This window comes from Typopeltis vanoorti, chromosome 17 (genome assembly GCF_054136105.1).
Source record: "Typopeltis vanoorti isolate ZY-2024b chromosome 17, IOZ_Tvanoo_1.0, whole genome shotgun sequence".
Taxonomy (NCBI): Eukaryota; Metazoa; Arthropoda; class Arachnida; order Uropygi; family Thelyphonidae; genus Typopeltis; species Typopeltis vanoorti.
In genome coordinates this window covers 41,600,246-41,621,536 of record NC_143565.1, presented here as the reverse complement: position 1 = coordinate 41,621,536, position 21,291 = coordinate 41,600,246, and the positions used below count along the sequence as shown (strand labels likewise).

Below are 21,291 nucleotides of genomic sequence, written 5' to 3'. Positions count from 1 at the left end.
TATTTCTTCAGATCTTCCTGTCTGTTCTACGTAGCAAATCCCGCAAGAGCAATGGATTTTGTAGACTCCTGGTTTTTTAAGAGGATGATGAGATGGTTTTGGTGGATGTAGGAATCTTGAGATTTTTTTCCATAAGAAGGAAGGCTACTTTTATGTTGTGTTTGTTCATTAATTTGGCTAGCTTATCTGTAACATTTTTGATATAAGGAAGCGAGATTGCGTTTTTGTAATCCTGTTTTATTGTGTTGTTAGTTGGAGGCATTTTAAGGATTTTCTTGATGGTTTTTGTTTCATACCCATTCTGTTGGAGGATTTGTGTTAAGTATTTTAGTTCTTCATTACATCTTTCTTGTGTGCTGGAGATATTGTATGCTCTGTCTCGAAGAGTTTTAATTAAGCTTATTTTTTGTGAAGGATGGTGATGTGAGGTTATTTAGAAATCTTCCATTGTTTGTTGGCTTCCTATATACTGAAAAGGAGAGTTTACTTTCTTCATTAATTTCTAATAGAATATCCAGAAAAGGAAGTTTTCTATTTTTTTCTTGTTCTAAAGAGTGAATTTTATGGTGCTGTGCAAATTGTTGAGATAATCTTTGAAATTGATAAGTTCATCTGTTGTTCAATTGAATATGATGAAAATATCGTCCACATAGTGTAGCCATATTTTGGTTTTTTATGGTAATTCTTAAGAGCATTTTCAAATTTTTCCATAAATAGGTTTGCTAATACCGGTGATAATGATGAACCCATGGCCAGTCCTCCTTTTTGTTCCCAGATTCTGTCTTGATAGGTGAAAAAAGTATTGTTTATACAATGTTTAAAGATATTTAAGATGTCCGAAGGGAAGAGGTCTTCTAGGAGATTCAAAATTTCTTGTCTTGGGACGTTTGTAAACAAGCTAATAATGTCTAGACTTGCTAAGATGTCTGTTGGAACAATATGTATATCTTTCACTTTTTCTATGAAATGTTTACTATTTTTTATGAAGGAAGATGTTTTTCCTGTATGTTGTGAAACCATGTTGGTGAGGTATTTTGCCAAGTTGGAAGTAGGTGAATCTCTTCCATCTACTATTGGTCTTAAAGGTATATCTGTCTTATGGATCTTTGGAACACCATATATTCTTGGTATCAAAGGATGTTTTGATCGTAAGAATTTTTTAAGTTCTTCCGTCCAGAGAGGCACTTTTTTATTAGATCATTTGTTTTTTTGTGTCTTAATACATTTGAATAATAGCAATGTATATTAAGGATTTGGTCCCAGCCAGAGAGTTTTTCTAAGTCTACAAGACTAGTATGTGTGAGACTATACTTTTTTAAGCCTGGTGTTTTTAGATATGTCAAATACTTGACAGCCTTGAAAGGAGGGGAGTAAAACTAAGTAGATTGCGAAAGGAACAAAGTCAACTAATAGTATTATATGTGAGTTAGAGATTGGAGCATATTAGCATTTTGTGCAAGCTCAAGCAACCACGAAAATCACGAAGAAAGAGCGAAAACACCTCGAGAAAAAAAGTAACATAATAAAAAACTAAATATTACAATTGGCGCAATTCGACATAAATATAAATAACAATTACGAGATATTACAATAGTCGGTGGATTGAGTGGTGGAGACAGAGAGCTGTAGAGTAGAAGCCTGCCCGCCCTCCCTCAATGAGCCCTTGAACTCCCTGGAGGTGTCATGTAATAATAATAATAAGTTGTCCTAAGCATTTACTACTTCCTCAGAAATTGCCTTTGAAGTCATGAGGATACTTCACATGACAACTTTCTACAGTGAAATATGAATGAATGAATGAAAATTTCCGTATCCAGTATATTATTCAATCCAGCAAAAATCGAACTAGTTTAAAAATTCAAGTTTAAATGATAAGTACTTATTAAGGTTTGTAAAATAACTGCAAATGTTTGTAAATGTACCATGGAAAATTTTGAGTACTTACATGTCATTAGTTTTTAGATGTGTCAAATTCTGGTTAATATTTTATGGATAGTTAAACCATTTACATGAAATGTGAGTAAGTGAACTTTTTTAAGCACTCTGTATAAATGCATTGCTGATAGCAACTGCTCTCTTCCCTTCTGTAAACAATCTCACTTCTTGAAGCAGACCTGCCAAAGGTTATTTATTCACAACTGACCCACAATCCTCCTAGCATGTTATCATTAGGTTTGGTATGGTGCACCATCTGCATACTTAGTATGAAGAATAATTCTATTGTGGTACACTCACGCCAAGAGGAAGGGAAATAGGAGCATAGTGTGTGGTCCAAATTTTAGTGCTACTTGGTGAAATGATGCTGTGTACATAGTATAGCATGTATAAACCATAGCAATGTTTTTATTATTTATTTGTTACTGCAATCCTCCTGTGCATGAATAGTCCCGATGAGAGTTATGTGAGGCCATCTCCTTCTGTACCTGGGGTGCAGGTATATAGGATCCATCCTGATTTGAAATGGGCAGTCTTGTTTTCACAACAATTGTCCCATCTCCAGACATATTTATAGGATGCCAGTATGTCCCATTTTTCAATATCTGATTTGAAAGATAAAATGCTTTCATTTTAACATTCACTAAATTCAATTCATTAAATATTATCATTATATTCTGATAACCTGTAAGTTATATATGGATTTATTAACAAAATATTAGTCTTTTTGTTGTTTTCTTTAAGTGTAAGAGCCCACTAGTCAAGATCCCACTAATATACATTGCTATTGATTACAAGAAAAACACCCCATATTACAGCCTAGTGCTTTTCTTGTGAAAATATTCTTGTGAAACTTTGAATTTTCATAATTATACCATATGGGTTGTACAACTAAAATAAAAATCGTTTTTCAACTTTGTTTCTGAATATAGTTTTATATTCATCAACAAAGAATAAAAAACAGTATCAGAAAGCAGTCTAACATGGTTATCTTTATTGCCTGCTTTGGAAAGAGTAATGCCACTTTTTTAAAGGACTTAGATCAATTTTCTTTTTCTTCAAACTGATAATACACTAGGGTATTCATTATTTATTTATTTTTCTGAAAAATCTCCTTTTGCTTATATTAATTCATTTCACACTGTCAATGCAAATTCCTCAACCAGAATTTAGAGAACTAAACGATGACTTGGATTTAGTGAAGGCATTTGACAGGGTGCTACATGATAAGCTGATATTTAAGTTGCAGCACATGGGTTTGGATGTCAGGTTGGTCAACTGGATTCAGGATTGGCTGTCTGATAGGTATCAGAGAGTTGTGTATGGTGGGGCAGTTTCAAGGAGGCAGATGGTTACAAGTGGAGTCCCACAGGGCTCAGTACTGGGACCTATATTGTTTAACCTTTATATCAATGGCATTGTCAGTGGATTGCAGGGGGATGTTCAGTTGTTTGCAGATGATGTGAAGTTGGGAAGGGTTATTAGTAATAGTGCGGATGTGGTAGTCACGTAAGAGGATTTGAATAAGCTAGACAGATGAGCAAATGAATGGGGGTGTTGTTTAATGCAGCAAAATGTAAGGTCTTGAGGTTTGAGACACATCAATGGGACGCTGTATACTCTATTGGAGGAGATAGACTGGAGGAAGTAGGGGAGACAAGAGATCTGGGGTTGAAGATTGATAGAAACCTGAAATTTAAGGGACATATTGCAAAGGTGGTGAAGGTAACACAAAGGATTGCTGCAATAATGAGAAGGACGCTGACCTGCAGAGATAAAAGAGTTATCATTCCGTTGTATAAGACCCTGATCAGACTACACTTAGATTATTGTTCTCAGATTTGGTCCCCAGGATTTGAAGGGGATAAATTAACTGTGGAAAGGGTACGGAGGCAGATAACAAAGATAGTTTCAGGACTGCACAATGTTAGTTACGAGGATCGGCTCATAACTAAATAAAGGGAATGCGGACTGCAGAGTTTGGTGGATAGAAGAAGGAGAGGTGATATGATTGAGACGTTTAAGCTGTTGAGAGGTGGTTACAGGGTTGACACTGGGGAGTTCTTTTGCTTGGTGGAACAGCAGGAAGGAGTGATGACAAGGGGCCATCCCTGGAAGTTACGAAAGGAAACCGAGCAAAAGGGTGAGGAGTGCTTTCTTTGCATGGAGGGTGGTTGAACCGTGGAATGCATTGCCTGATAGAGTGGTAAGAGCGAGAACGATAATTTTTTTTTTTTTTTAAATAACGAAACCTGTGGTGAGATCATAATTAAAAGAAACACATGTATTAACCACATTGAAAATTATTTAATGTAAATATTTCATCCTAAGTATTTTAATTATAATAATAATAATCCTACTTTGATACTGTATTCAGTTCATTAATCATTTCTTTTACTCTATTTAGCTATAAAAAGAGAGGCCCATCATCTTTACAAAATAAAGTTCTCATCATGCCCTACATCTACAGCAAACTCCAATCCAGTAACTCTATATGAAACTGATAGATCCCTCAAACTAACCAAAACAGGTAAAGCTCCGGATTGATAGTATCCTTTCTGATTTTCTTACTCAGCTTGGCCTATGAGTAAAAACCAGGACTACCTAATTTTTCCTCAACTTTTGGTATGAATCAAAGAAAACAGCTTTGCCAAAACCCAACCAGTCAACTGATGACCCTAACAACTACAGTTATAGAATTGCTTGACACTCCTTACAAAATTTCTTAATCTTAATCATCTGTGTTCATATCAAACCGTGAAATCTATTACAAAAATGTCTGACGAACATATAAGCCTATCCACGCATACTCCTTACAAAAGTTCTGAAAGGATTATCTTTTCTAGGATGTTTTCAAAAATAGAAGCTAACTTATGCAACAAATGGGCTGGGTTTAGACATGGCAGAAACTGCTCTGACTTGCCCTCAAGACCCACATAGAAGCCAGTGTGAAAGGGGGTTTAAAAACAAGTACTGCCTTTACAGAAGACCTAAAGTCAACCTGTGACAGTATGAAAGAAAAACTTACTGTATAAAGCAGCCAAAATAACTCCAAAACTACTAGAACAAATACTCGCCAACAGGAAAATAACAGTTCATCTGAATTTCCAAAAAAAAAAGCAGAACATCATGCAGAATATTTATTCTAAAGGATGGACTGCCACAAGGATCTGTTCTAACCTCAGCTCTATTCAACCTTATACACAAGCAACATCCTTCCAACAACTAGCTGAAAGTTTATCTATGCTGATGATATAGCAACTGCCATCCAAGACAATACTTTCCAAAGCCTTGAGGAAATACTAATCAAAGACCTGAGTGCACTGCAAAACCACTTTGAAACCTAGGGACTATTATCACAATCCCAGAAAAACACGTTTCAGCATTCCATCTAAATAATCATGAGGCTCATAGAAAACTAAAAACATACTTATTTAAGTTAAGGTATATTGCATCCCATATTGTTTCTTAGCCGAATAAGAAACTCAGAGTTTCATGCCAAATATAGAAACTAGTGCAAACTGAAGCGTTGCCTCAGTTTACACTACCAAATGGGTCAGGTGCCTATCCAGGTATTTGCTTACACTTGGAATCGCTGAACTTTATATAGTTTCTATATTCGGCATGAAACTCTTTGAGTTTCTTATTTGGCTAAGAAACAATATGGGATGCAATATCCCTTAACTTAAATAAGTTCATGTTGCCAAATTGAAGCCTTTGGCAACATGAAATATAATTACTAAAAACATACTTCTGTAACAGAACTAATCTATGAAAATACACCTGATCGCAGTCTTGCATACTGACAGCATCTGGAAGAAAATAAGTTAATGATATCTGCCAAGAACAATATTAAAACCTCACAGCACAACTTGGGGTTATAGTGCTTCAGCGCTTACTCTAGTCTTTTCAATGGCAGAGTTTGCAACTTTGGAGCCAAAATCACCAAAAAACAAACTGTTGTGAATACACAGCTCAACATAACAATGATAACCTTCTCTCCACTCCTCTCACAGAATTGTTTGTCCTTTCCTATATCACTCCATACTTCAGAAGAGAAGAACATAAAAAAAATTTTTTAAAATACAATAAAAAATAATATCAACCTTCAAATATATCAAGAGTTATCTCCAGCTAGCTGCCTTACTTCCAGATCTCCCATCTGGCTTATGGAAATACCAGATGATGGTTCCCAGGACTGATGGAGAAGACTGGCATGTACTAAAAAATAACTGATCACATATCCAACTGTCAAAACTCCAGAATTTCACAGTCATCCTTCTGTGGATGTGGCACTGTGCAGACTATTTGCATCATATCACTGATGACTGCCCCACACTCTCTTTCCTGGAGGCCTTCGGAATTTGCAATTATCAAATAGTACTATTGATTGGTTAGCTGAACTGTTGGACGGTTTTTCGGCCACTATGGAGTGGTCTAGGGATCGTCCTAATTTTTAGAGAGGTCTTTACTTAAATACACCTTAATAAAGGTCAAAACCGGTCTGGGTAGTGGCCCCTTGCCTTTAATACATAGCATCATAGATCTCCTCAAGGAGATGGGCTGTGCATTAAGGGTAAATATTAAGAATAGTGATCAGAGCTTATTCTACTTTTACCATGAGTTGCCTTGACTTGCACTACTTTGAGGATCAGCTAGACTTCCAATACGTGCAGGCACAAACTTGACTTGTTTGTTTGTCTGTCTGTTTGCTTACTTGGGAAATGGAGTAAAACCAGGTTTAAAATAGCTTGGTATCTTTAACATTTATTATACCCAAGGTAAAATATTTTCTACATTTATAACTCATCCAGAGATTTTTATTTAATAAGGTTAAAACACCTTATGGTAACTTGTTCTGGTAAAATACTTATAAGCTCTGTATTACTAAAATCTTGGTATTTCTAGCCTGGCTCCCACTGATGAGACCTCAATAAAGGTCAAAACCGGTGGGGCTATTATGGGATCGCTCTCTTAAGGTTTTTGCCTTAGGGGAGCAATTTGAGTCTCCGGGGAAAGTGTTTTCCGGCACAGCCCGGTGAGGGGCTTTGTTGGTGAATGCTTTTCTTCGGAATATGAGCGGTTCTGCTCGGTGGTGGTGGTGGGTGGAAGGTCATCACTGAGTGGAGTCAACGCTGAGATGGATGGTCTTTCGCCCACAATTGAGTGGCCTAGGGATCGTCCGAATTTTTAGAGACAGCTTTACTTATTCATAAGGTCGAAACCGGTCTGGGTAGTGGCCCCTTGCCTTTAATACATAGCATCATACATCTCCTCAAGGAGATGGGCTGTGCATTAAGGGTAAATATTAAGAATAGTGATCAGAGCTTATTCTACTTTTACCATGAGTTGCCTTGACTTGCACTACTTTGAGGATCAGCTAGACTTCCAATACGTGCAGGCGCAAACTTGACTTGTTTGTCTGTTTGCTTTCTTGGGAAATGGCGTAAAACTAGGTTTAAAATAGCTTGGTATCTTTAACATTTATTATACCCAAGGTAAAATATTTTCCACACACACACACACACACACACACACACACACACACACACACACACACACAAGGAAACTAGCAGCTGCTTTTTCATATATTTCTTAGCTGTATATAATTTGGACTTAATCAGTCTTTCTTCATGTTATTAGGACTGCATGTTTTACAACTGAATCAAAGGCTTTTTATAGTCTATGGAACGCAAGTACAACAATATGTTACATTCTCTGCATTTTTCTCTTCAGATGGTCAATTGTACTAAACCTTTTTCTGAATGTAGCTTGTTTACTAGGTTGAGCTTCATCTAATGAGGGAGAGTGTTCTATGGTAATTGTCTCTTTTATCATTTTATTGTGTTTAATATTTTTTCCACATTATTTTATTTCTTCAAGTTCTATCACACTGCTCTTCTCTCTTTATCAACAGATTTGTTTATCCCGATGTTCTTATGCTTAAACTTTTAAAAATCTTTTGCAATCTTATGTGCATTTTCTATAATGATTAAGATTTTTCTGTGTATTTACTATCAATATAGTTACAGACATTTGAGGCTATCTGGTGAGATTGAGGTCAGCAGAACAAAATTTACAGTTGGGTGCTGCTATAGACCAGGCAGTGGAATAGATGACGGAGACAGCATGCATAGGCAAATATACTCAATGAGTGGAAGACAGGTAATTATTATGGGGGATTTCAACTATGGTAACACTGATTGGAAGGAGAGAACAAATAGGAGGAAGGAAATGAATTTTATGCAGTTACTAAGGGATAACTACCCAAGACAGCATGTAATGGAATATACAGTGGAACCTCGGTTGTCGAACGACTCTGATCTTGAACAAATCGGTTCCCGAAAATATTTTCTGAACAAAAAACGCACCGGTTTCCGAACAGAATCTCGATTCCTGAACAGACAAACCGGTAACGACGTGCTCCGTGAGCTGAGATGTAAGGCGGGAGAGCTTTAGTTCGTGGCAGCCTCTGCTCAGTGCAAACACCTGCTTGAATTTCCAGCGTGATTTCTTGATTTTCTTTGTGCTTTGTTTTTTCATAAATTACAACTCTCCTCCATATAGTTAAAGTGAAGTTAAATTTTTGTTTTTATTTTATCTATTTATTGTGTTTACTCTTTTTGTATAAAATTTTATGCATGAAGTACTGTTATAAAGGTTTAAACAAGCAATCATCTAGGGTTCGGGAACGGATTAATCCATTTTATGTTAATTTTTATGGGAAAATGGTTTCAGTTTTCAAACAGATCAGTTCCCAAACGGCCTTTAGGAACAAATTATGTTCAACAACCGAGGTTCCACAGTACTAGGGATTCGAGTGTGCTTGACCTAGTAATTGCATCTGAGAAATTGACTATTATGAATATAACCATATGAATATAACCACTTCCCAGGTCAAGACCATGTTGCCACCAACTGGTGGCAATATAGTCTTGACCTGGGAAGTGGCTAAATGTGAGGAATTTTCAATTAAGACAGGGTACATGTGGAATTACCGGGCTGGTAAGTATGATGGGCTTAGGAGATTGCTTGGATCAATGCCATGGCATGTTAAACTGCAAGGGCTGGATGTTGATAGTGCATGGGAAGTGGTTTTGAGGGAGGTAATGGTTGACATACCTAGAGTCCGGAGAGTAAATCAAGTGGGAGTTAAATGCATGGATAACACCATTAAGCTTGAGCTGCAAAAAAAGAAACAACTGTGGATGAAATTTAAGGAGAAAGGTGATCTGCAGGCACATGAACAGTAGAAAGCACAGGCCAGAAGGGTAACTAGTGTGGTAAGAAAAGCAAAAGCAGATTATGAAAGAAAATTAGCAATGCAAGCTAAAGTGAATCCCAAATAGTTCTTTTGATATGCTGCAAGTAAAAGAAAAAATGTATATGGCAAAATGATTCTAAGGAATGCCAATGGCAGGGAGGTAACTGAATCAGCTGAAATAGTAGAATTACTAAGAACACTTTGCAAGCATATCATCCAGGCTGTGATATTGCAGGAATGAGAGAACGAATGGCTGATACAGGAATTGAATGTAAATACATCTATGGGATTGGATGGTATACCTGCTCAAGTCTTACGTGAAGTGACAAAGGAATTGTCAGTTCCCTTGACCATATTGTTCGATTTACGCCTCAGCTCTGGGTTAGTCCCGAGGGGGTGGAAAGAGGGGAAGATAGTTCCATTGCATAAAGGAGATTGCAAGGCTGTTGTAAATTACCGGCCGATCAGCATATCAAGAATCATTGGCATTGTTTTAGAGATACTCAATAGCAAAATACAGGAATGGATCGATGAAAATAGGATACTGTATGGAGGACAGCATGGTTTTGTGAAGGGTAGATCATGCCTCAGTAACTTGTTCACATTTTATAATACGTGTGATAGCTGAACTGGATAAGGGTAATGGATTTACAGTGATGATACTGCTGGACTTTGCTAAGGCCTTTGACAGGATACCACATGGATTTCTAATCAGTAAACTGCAGCACATGGGGATAGATATAGGGTTGGTGAGATGGATAGGAGGGTGGTTGATGGAGAGTTATCAGAGAGTAGTTTATTCAGGAGTGGAGTCCAAAAGAAGGCCTGTTACCAGTGGTGTGCTGCAGGGTTCTGTTCTTGGACCACTTAATACCAATATTTAATTTGTTCATTAACGATATAGGAAAGGATCTGAAAGGAACTGTTCATTTATTTGCTGATGATGCAAAGTTGGGTAGAGCAATAGTGAATGCACACAGTGTAAAAATTTTGCAGAATGATTTGGATAGATTGGCAGTCTGGGTTAATGAGAATGGATGTCAGTTTAATGTAGTAAAGTGTAAGGTTATGCATTTTGGAGTGAAAAAATTAGCAGCAATATATCACATTGGTGGAACTGTACTCCTGGAGGTTGACGAAGCCAGAGATTTGGGTGTGTTGGTGGCAAAGCACATAGCAAAAGTGGCTAAATCAGCTCATCAGATCACTTGGTTACTGAAGAATACTTTGATGAGCAGAGATAAGCAAGTTATTGTTCCTCTTTATCGAGCCTTGATAAGATCCCCATCTTGACTACTGTGCCCAGATCTGGGCCCCTGGGTTTCTTTTTGATGGGGAGGAGGTAGAGAGGATCCAGAGGCGAGTGACTAAGATGATAGCTGGTCTATGGAATGAACCTTACGAAAACAGGTTGAAGATCTGTGGGTTACATGATAGATGCAAAAGGGATGATATGATTGAAACATTCAAATTACTGAAAGGTTTTTACAAGATTAATTCAGAGGAAATTTTTCAGAACAGGTCTGATGATGGGAGAACTAGAGGCCATCCATGGAAATGGGCAAGAGTGTAGTTAGCAAGGATGTTAGAACTAGGTTTTTTACTTGGAGAGTGATGAATAAGCTGCCAGAGTTTGTTGTGGGTGCCATTACTGTAAATGAATTCAAAGAAAAGTATGATAAATACTGTGCATATGCCAAATAGTTGTTCTTGATATGATGTTTAGGGCCTCCCTCGATGAGTCTAAGGACTCCTTGGAGTTGCCCATAATAATAATAATGATGGACAAGCAATTATATTCTTATTTTAATAACATGAAGATATTTCATAACTACACTACTCATATGCAAATTGAGTTTCTTATGCTTTGGTTTCTTTTACTGGTTTCCATAAATTAAGGAACAAAGAATAAACTGTGATAACTCAGGGGAAAAAAAAAAAAAAAAAAAACCTTAAAAGTAGGTGTTTTTTTTTTTTTGTACAATTTTATACAATAACCCAGTAAATAATGTACTGGGTTATTGTATACAAATAAGCAGTGCTGTTAGCAGTATATGCACCACAGAATAAAAGTGGATGTTTTGGAGTGATTTTCCATTTCATGCCTGGAATGATTACAAGACATTTTGTGGTAACAAAATTCTGGATATAGCATTGGTGAGTCAGCTTGGAATCAATATTTCTGAAAGAAAGTTAATACCAATATTTTTAAATATTGAGGAGAAGGGTTTTTTATACTTTTTTTTTTTAGGCTTACTATATTTTCTGATCATGGCCCAAAAGAGATTTTCATGTTTATGATCAGCTAAACTTATGACCTAAAGCAAAACTATCTGATCATATGAGGCTATCAAAAAATAAAAAGGGCAGCTGGTTTAAGTCAGCTAATATTAGCAGTGAAGAATATACCTAAAATTGTTTCTGAATATGTCTAGGCCATAAGTAGAAAAATATACATAACAGCTGACAAAATTAGATGATCCATTTCAATCTGCAAATGAAAAAGTTTCCACATAGGCCTTTCCTTTAACAACACAGCAGTTTAGCAAAGCAATCTATAACTCTTATATTTCGAAACTGAAACTACGCTAGAAAAATAAACCGCAATTGTGGTTGAACTTTAAGTACAAGCAGGTATAGCTGAGATAGAGTTCAAGTAAAAAATATGTGGAATACACCTAATCTGTCACTCAGATTAATTTGTTCAGCTTTCACAAGCAATCGAATTTTTCGATTCAATAACTCCGTCAGATAGTCTTTTAAACTGTGACGCATATCAAGGACCGATGCACCCGATGACCCATCACCTAGTGGATGAAAGATCATATATCCGGCACTGGTCATACAGTAAAAGACTAGGTACATAGTAATACCAATACATACAATCACAAGAGGAGCAATGAAGTTCCTCATCAATAAATTCTTATGTATAATATTTCAGAAATCCTAATTCTGATAAATTAACTATATCGCTGTTTACAAATCCTTGTTCAATTATTCTCCTAAAATTAAGAAATTTGATTAAGCACAGCACGAATACTAGATGGATATTAGAAAATACGCTGGTTACCCATTTTATCCATTTCGTTATTTATGTTTCTGCTGCATGCCATTCTAAAAATACAGTCGCTGGCAAAGTAGAGCACAGGAGTAAAAATACTGAACGTATATCATGTTCTTTAGCCTGATATTATTACTGATTAGGCTTAACAAAGTAAAGACCGCCAAATCTTATATATTTACCCATTCTGAAGTGCTGCAAAAGCAGTAAATATCACAGCCAATATGAAACAAAATTCCCTGCCATATGTAGACATCACTTGAACGACCCCGACGAAGGTGGTTTCGCCACGTGGCTCTTGTATTTTGGCATCATCGTCATCTTCAGCCTGATTGCTGGTCGCCATCATGACGTCATATTTCAGTTGTCTCAGTTTCAGTCAAACATTTTTACGTTTACGAGATTAGATAGACAAGAGCGCCAAAAAGTATACTTTTTGTAACTGTCGAAAGAGAACTGATGAGATTTGGTAAACCGATATATATATATATATATATTGTATATATGGGGTTTATATTGTATATAAACCCCATATATACAATACATATATATATATGTATTGTATATATATACAATATATATATACAATACATATATACAATACATATATATATATGTATTGTATATATATATATATAATATACAATACAATACAATACAAAAATTACATGTAAGAGAACAATATTTTAATGAGATTTGAAACCCCATATCAAAATAAGTATCCACAACATGACTTATTACTTATTGTGTATAGAGAATGTACCTTCCGACATGATTCTTCGAACTTCGTAGAGGTGTCATGTATGACGATGATAATAATAATAATAATGTATTACAAGCCTGTGCATGAACAAAATAGAAACATGTCTATGAAATGTATATGCTTTTTTTAAGCACAAATCATTTGCAACATTTGTGTGTGTTGCCAGGGTCGTAGCCAGATTAGATCGCGCCCTGAGGCAAATAATTAAATATCACCCCTGATGGATTATAAGACAAAAATTTAAGAAAATCTCCATTTGCTATTTTGTTTTTATTTCAAGAGAAACATTAATGCAAAACGATTACATAATAATATTAATTAAATGTTAATTAATTAATAAAATTAATTAACATTTAATTAATATCTACGGGATATCGCACAATGAAACTGTTTATAAGCTCTTCTAAATTTAAATTATAAGCTATGTCTACCTGTATCGATATAGTTGCTAGACCAACCAATCTTTCTTGGGTCATTGCTGTTAGTAAATAATTTTTAATCAGTTTAAGCTTGAAAGAACTTTTTTCTGCACTTGCAACGCTAACAGGAATTGTTAGCTTAGCGACTGCGCGTATCACAATATGGCTGAACGAGCGCCCTTATGAAGCTGCGCAGTAAGGTAGGCTGCCTTTATGCTACACCCTGTCAACGGTACTGTATGTTGCAAAAGTAAAAATAAAACGTACAGACACTAAGGAAGATGTAAAAATATCAGTGGCGCACTCAGGGATTCGTTTGTGCACTTTTTTTTTTGGAAGGGACAAGGGGGCTGCCCTCCCCCGAAAAGAAAAAGGAAAAAAACACTAGAAAATTTTCCAAAATCTTTTCCTAATTAAAATTCGTTCATTTATTTATTTATTTATGTCGTGTCGTCTATTTCTATACTACTTATGAATTAGCAGCCATATAAGGTGGAAATACCCTATTGCTCTCGGGAATCCCGGCCTCTGTGAATGCAAGGCAAACGAAGTAGTGCTCTTGCCGACCCAGCACTACTTCGTTTTCCCGAGCCGGGCCAGAGGATATCACGGGTATCATGTATTGGCAATCACTGCAGTTGCTCAGTCATAAGTCGTGTTCAGTGTAGTGTGTGTGCATTCTCAAATCATCTACTCAACTCTCCCCCCACCCCCCCCAAGATAAAATCATAAGTGCTCCCCCTTCCAAGATTAAATCCTGAGTGCGCTACTGGAAAATACAGAACCCTTTGAGAAACAGATCTGTATAATCAAAATTGTTACTGTAAAGTGCCAGGACCACATAGATATCTTGCTTATTCATCAAGAGTTGCGAGGTTTCTTTTAGAAATTCAACTTAAATACATATTTGTGAAATATTTTCTTCAGTATTATTTATAAGTCGCAATCACAGAGCTTGAGGGAGAACACAATTTTCTGCTGAATTACACAAATAGACAACCTACATGATACAGAGCGAAGTTAGTAAGAAGAAAACAATTCGTTAAAAAGGCGATCACTTTCTGAACGAACGTTTGTTTAGTTATGCTCCTTGGGTTTGTATATCGCAGATAAAAGAGGAGGAATTAGTTGATTTAATGGCAAGGTGTGATAGTAGAGATTTTTTCGACCCAAACCTTGGGTTTGTTTAATTCCTCAGACAGACATATGGAGATACAAATGCAGGAGACAAACATACTATTAATCAGTGATACATGGCATATTAGGGATGATGCAGAGTAATCTCCCACGATGAGTCCTTGACTCCATCTAAATGGAGGTGTCATCTAGTAGTAGTCTTTCTCTAAGGGAAGTGTGTAGCCCAATCAAAACGACGTTTGCTTCCATAGCACCAGACTACCAGTAGAAAGTTTGGTGGGATCTAATCGCTGGTTAGAGGAACGTTAGGTTTTTTGCAACCAACAAAGAGGCCTCTCTCTCTCTCTCTCTCTCTCTCCATAGCATTTCAGTCAATAATGTCTGCCATACTCTCCCCAAGAATATTCCTACCAAACCACTCATTGCCTTGGGCAAGCTATCAGTGACGATTAAAGTAGGATTAGCTACCCACTGCAAAAAATTAGGTCTAAAACTATCATCAGGATATTCTTTCTATAGGCAAACAATGTATCGTTTCATTGAGTAATAGTAATATAGTAATGTTATGTTATGTTAGAATTAATTCTACAAAATAATTAAGCCAGAACTCTTGCTTGAAACAAATTTTTTCATATAGGTTACTTTGTGGATCAAGTGTGTTTGTAATATAAAATCATGTTTATGTCAGTAAGAAGAATTGGCCATTGAGGAAACCAGTTTTAAATACTCCATAATATTTTATCAATCACAAGCGAATACCCTGCTTTTTCCCAATCTTTCAGGAGGACTACCTGAACTGTGAAAAGAGAGCATTATTAATTTGCACCGACTTTGTATTTATTAAGATGAAATAGAAAATCTGAAGCAGAAGAGAAAATTAAGTGGAATAATAAACTGACGTATACATTTGAAGTTCTCACTCCAGTAGGCAAGCAATTCATGCTGACCTGAGAAGAAATATCTGTCTATTGATTATCTGTGGTTACAACATTTAACCTTTAAGTGTTGTAAACTTTAAGCACCATTAGTTGAATTAATTACGGTCTGATAACTAAAATCCACACACCAATCTTAATGAATTTGCTGTGCATTTGGAACGGACAACCAATTATTTTCTTCTCTTCTTCGTCAACTGTAATCTATGTAAACGGTTGAGCACTTTAAAGGTGACATTCTTGACAGAGTCTCTCCAGGAAGTTTATGACCTAAAATTTAACAAGGTGGAGAACGAAGAATTAGTTCATTTTCTAATATTATCTATCCAGGTGATTCTGGATCGCCCCAGAGATTTTTTACCAGAACTGACCTTTTGTTCTATTTTAGGCAAACTATCAAATCTAGCCATGTGCCCAGTCACCAGACTGCTTTCGACTTATTTTTGTAATGATATTGTCGTGCTCTAGCAATGGAGCGGATTTTCGTTCTGACCTCGTCCTTTGTTTGGTGTGCATTGTGTGTTACTTCAAAAGTTTTCTTCATCACTTCATCTTGAAGGGCAATAGCCTTTTCCCATCTTCCTGGAGCAATGTCCAATTCTCAGATCTGTCTGGTAAGACAGAGTCAACAAAGACGTTGATGAAGTAGGCTGTTTTACATAGCTGTATCTTATTGTCCTGGCAAAGTGGCTGTAACCTCTGAAGGGCAACACTTAGTCGATTTATCATTGCGCCCTTTAATATCATTCTCAGACCTATTTCTGTGTGGCACACTTCCCAGATTCGCTCTCCAGCTAAGAGGCTGCGGATTCGAATCCCGCATAGGCATGGGTGTTTGTGATCGTTTTTCACCTTCATTCACCCAAGTATAGATACACTGTACAATATGGACTGGGTCATCATGGGAGTAGTAGACCCAATCCTCCCGCAATGGGAGAGACATTCACCCTGCAATGGACAGAAAAATAGGCTATTGGTCTTCATCATCATCACACTTCCCAGTTAAACGAACCTTTCTACTTCCAATTTTTCATCATTAACTGAAATTTTTATCCTTTTTGTCCAAAGATATCGTTTTTGATTGACGAATGCTGATTTTTAATCCATAATCACTAACCTTCTTAGAAATTTTGTCTGTTAATTTTAGGTAATTGATGTTCATCACACATACCAACACTGAATACTTTTATTTAACGTTATTACGTTATAGGCATGCGACTGCCAATACCGATCCTCTTCAGTTTCCTGTGCATAATCCGTTGAGATATGGTGGAGAACAGCCTCAATTAAATGCTTTGGTCAACTGCTGAATTCAGGAAGTTCTCTTTGTCTATACAAGCCTTCGTTCCTTACAGACTCTCTTAGGACAAAGTTAAGGCTCTTAGACCAGCAATGTGGATTATTTCTCTACTGTTGAGATACCTCACCTTTCGAGAAACCTATCAGCTCTACTGTTTTCAAAATCGTGGCTCTAGCCAAACGGGCATCCGGAATAAGCCCTTTATCGAACACAGAAAGATCCTTTCTTTTTCCTTGTGATGAACCCTATTGACAATTGTTGACCGGAAGCATTCTTACAGCTAGATAACTAGTTCTAGACAATTACTGAAGTAATTAGAACATGGTGACCACGTATTTTGCATATACGTTGCGTAAGTAACGTTTACGTGCATTAGCATAAAGGTTTCTAGCCAGTGGCCAGTATGTGTAGTAAGTCAATGTCGTCGGGAATATAAGCTTCTTGACACTTTTTTTTGTCACCAACTATAATTCCAGTATCTCCTTTTTTCCAAGGCAAAGTTAATTATATATTCAAAATATAGATTAAAAACATTCACACTCGTATTATTGGCTGTAATAGAGTAACAGGTTGTGCTTGCATTCTAAGGTCGTTTTTCTTAATATGATGTGTTAAAAACTCGAATTTCTGAGAAGGGGAAACCCTAATTTTGGATCCGGTAGAAGAGAGGTATAGAAATCATTTCTCTAGTCGGTTACTAGAATTTGACTTAGAAACTTAGTCCTTCTTTGGGAAACCTAGTTCTATGGATGCAAATAATTTCCACAAGCCTACTTAGCACACGCAATAGATCCCCGCTTTTAAGACAGTAAATGTTTTCACTATGAATATATGAAATATAGAACCCTGAGTAGAAGAGAGTCAACCGGGATGCATAGTCTACTATCTGAGGTGCTGACTCAATGAGATCATGTGCACAACATAACAGAGAAAAAAAAACGTGTTAATTAGTATGAATGACTTCTAATGACTGAATCAATACAGTTTATTTTTAATTCAATGAATGAGTTTTAGGTCACAATATAATGCATACATATTTGCTTGCATGTTTTAAAACCTACACCATGTGTTGATGCGCCCAGATCGCTTCACAGATGCAGACGGGAAGCCAATGCTTAAAGAACTACACTGTAATTTGCTCACATTTAATTTACTGCCAATTTGGAAAGACTGCCAATTCGAACCAGGTTCGAAATCGGCCTCAGGCGCAAACCTTTATCAAAGATGCTCAAGCGAATGTGGGTTAGGTGGTCTAATACAGAGATAGAAGGTTTCTTTTCTTCCGTGGAAACTAAAGTTTTTTCATCACGCAAGAAAAGCTAATCGGCCAGAAAAAACACATGCCGTTTTCAGACATAGAGAAGAATCCTCTCAGTATTGAATAAATTTTGTTTATATACGTATATATTAGTCAAGTAACTAACTTGGCTTCTTGAAAACTTATATATATGTTTCTAAGAAACGATTAATCTTCAATGAATAATAAAAAACCATGGAAAACATTTTTCTCAATTTATCAGGAACCTGGAGAATATAGTTTGGTCTTTCAATCAGCGTTCTCAAATTTTCTTAGCCTTAGAATTTTGATGGGAAGAATTCTCATGGCAGTATATATATATATATATATATATAAATCAGGTAACGCCTATTTTGTTCCCGTATAGGGAGTAGGCGGGGCCGTTTACCCAATCTAACTTTTGGAGACTGAGTGTACAGTTCAATCTCCACTGGTAGCCAATCAGAGACAGCTGGCCCAAGGCTGTCACTGATTCATCGGTACGCAGTGAAGAAGCCATCTCTTGGTCCCTAACCTTAATACGATATTTTTAATGTCTGAAAATAGTGTGGGTTCGACGGTCGATTTTCTTGAGTTTACGGTAAGAAAAACCAGAGTTTCTGGAAGAAAAAACCGCTTGCTCGTGCCAGAGATCGACTAACTCGGGAATCGGTCGAAAAAAGGCTTAGAAAAATTTCCTCTAGTCGGCGAGTCCTTGCCATATATCAGCACACTATCCAAAAAACTGAGTAGAATCTTAAAGAAATTCAACATACAAACGTGCTTCTCGACTCTTCCAAAAATAAGATCAAGTTTCAACAACTATAAACAATCTCACAACCTTCTACAATTTCCAGGTGTATACAAAGTCATATGTGAGTGCGGAAAACCTTACTATGGCCAAACGGAGAAATCTATTCTCCTACGTCTCGAGGAGCACCAGCGAGACATTGCTTATAAGAGAACCAGAGCAACTGCCCTGTCAGGCCATGTCCTGTTTTCAACAAACACGAACAACGAAAGCCGCCAACATGAAGTAAATTGGACAACAACTTCAAACCTACACATTTGCCATGATGAGGTAGAACGCCGCATTGTAGAGTCAAAAGAAATCACCTTGGACCCTCTTCATATGAACAATAATCTCAGTTGTAATTTGCCTGACTCTTTCAGCTCTACTATCAGATACTGAAGATCGCGTGGTTCCACACACGCACAAGTGTACAACAATAGAACTTTAACACGGACTATAGCTCAAGTTCATAATAACTGTAATTTACAGTCGAATATGATAACTTTATAATTGTATAGCTTTAGAGTGTCTCAATGTTTATTTCAGTGTCTTTTAATATCTTTCTATGTTCTTAACGCCTGATGAAGTCAATCTCGACGAAACATATGCGTTTTCAAATAAATCTCAAATTGTTATAATTCTCGGGTTTTTAGTCAGTTTATATTAAAAATATAAACTGACTAAATTCATATATATATATATATATATATATGAAAATTTTACAGAATATCATCATATTCTGGATATACAATACCACAACAAGGTGCACATTTTTGCAACTTTATCCTCATCAAATTCCTAATATGTACCTTCGTGGAATGTGCAGCATATTATGATAGCATACTATGAAAAGTTTACATCATTGCTAACTTCTTGTAGACAATTTCATCGAAATTAATCTATTATTTATATATCAAGTGTTCAATATTGTCAGATCTTATATTTCGGTCCTCTAAGTTACTTTATGAACGATGTCAAGTCACATAAGTCTTCATGTTTTCCTGGGTTTTGTTCTTGTTGTCTTGTCAACATATCTATTTTGCAAGACCCTCTCCTCTCTTATTCTGTTTTTGTGACCATAGCAACTAGATTAGCTGTGCTCATATTTTTCTGTATGTTAATATATAGCCTCGTTTTAATACGATACCATTGGTGCCTCAGTTCACTTCCATAATTTTTCTCAAAATTCTCATATCTGCTCTCTCCAGTCTTTCATCAAATGCTTTATTTCTAACTCTGAGATAGATAAGTGAAAATCGTTTTGAACACACTCCTCTAGTGTTCTTTACTATTTTTTCTCTTATTCCGTATAGGTCTAGTTAGTTAGTTGACATCCTATCCTATCCTATCAGTTTTGCTAATTCTGTGATTTGTTTACATATCAAGTTCGATGTCTTCACTAATGATAAAAGGTCTCATTTGTTCTATACGTTCTTCGGAATGAATCTGATGATTTTAATATTATACCTATTTTCATAGTTTTTGTGTTTTCATTGCCGATTTTTATACCAAATTTATTACACAATTATTCATTTTAGGTAGAATATTCTACGCTTGTACTAGATTTAGTCAATATTATAACATTAACTGCATAAAGAAATGAGTTGTATATCCCAAATTTTGATATCACACTTAATGCTACCTCACTTGATAATGTAATGATTCAATAATGATGAGGTTGACTTGACTAAAGCAGGAGGAGGAAGGCCGAGGAAAGCTGACTTGTCAGTCCTCTATCCTGATGGTAGGGCAATACCAACTGCCACTTACAACGATCTTCAGGACCTGCTACAGTACATGTCACCAGTATACCATCAGTTTGACACCAACATGAAAAAGGATGGAAGGTTGACAGCAGAGTTCTTGCAGATCGTGATTAAACCGAATAGTGGTCTTCCAGTGAACTGCCATAACAGGCAGTTACTATGATGATAGTAGGTTTTTTCAACTACATTTAATTTTTTTTTATCTATTATTTGTAAACTGAAAATAATATCCTTTGAGAGAATGAACTTATTATGTCATCTGAAAACATTATTATGCCATTTGCAGTTACAATTTTATTATGGCAGAGTAGACTATCCAGCATAATATGGCATTGTAGTCTATCCAGACGTTGTCAGCCACGTTTCTGTGGTGCAGGAAGGTTCTTTTTGTTTGGGTTAATTCCTTGCTATGGCGCTCAGAGAAATGAATGCCGAACACTTATGGAGGATTACAGGGAGGATTTTTGGAAACGACTAGCAATATAATATAGCAAGAACAAGGAGTAATGGTAACAGGAAATGGAAATGCGAAGATTATGTTGGGCCATACGAGTTCGAGCAGTTGAACCCTAAGGAGCATTTTGAGGAACTGTTATAACATGTTTGAAGAGAAGAACGATAGGTCCAACTTTGCTATAATGA

General features: G+C 36.4%; 1 protein-coding gene across 1 annotated transcript in view; it reads right to left on the bottom strand.

Annotated features, from left to right (window-relative positions):
- Positions 1-12,573, bottom strand: part of LOC150097320 (thioredoxin domain-containing protein 11) — a 243,433-nt gene extending 230,860 nt beyond the window's left edge. The window contains exon 1 of the mRNA XM_090407348.1: positions 12,443-12,573. Coding sequence (XP_090263474.1) covers positions 12,443-12,516 — 74 coding nt within the window. The 5' untranslated portion in view covers positions 12,517-12,573. The remainder of the gene's footprint in view (positions 1-12,442) is intronic.
- Between the last annotated feature and the right edge of the window lie 8,718 nt (positions 12,574-21,291).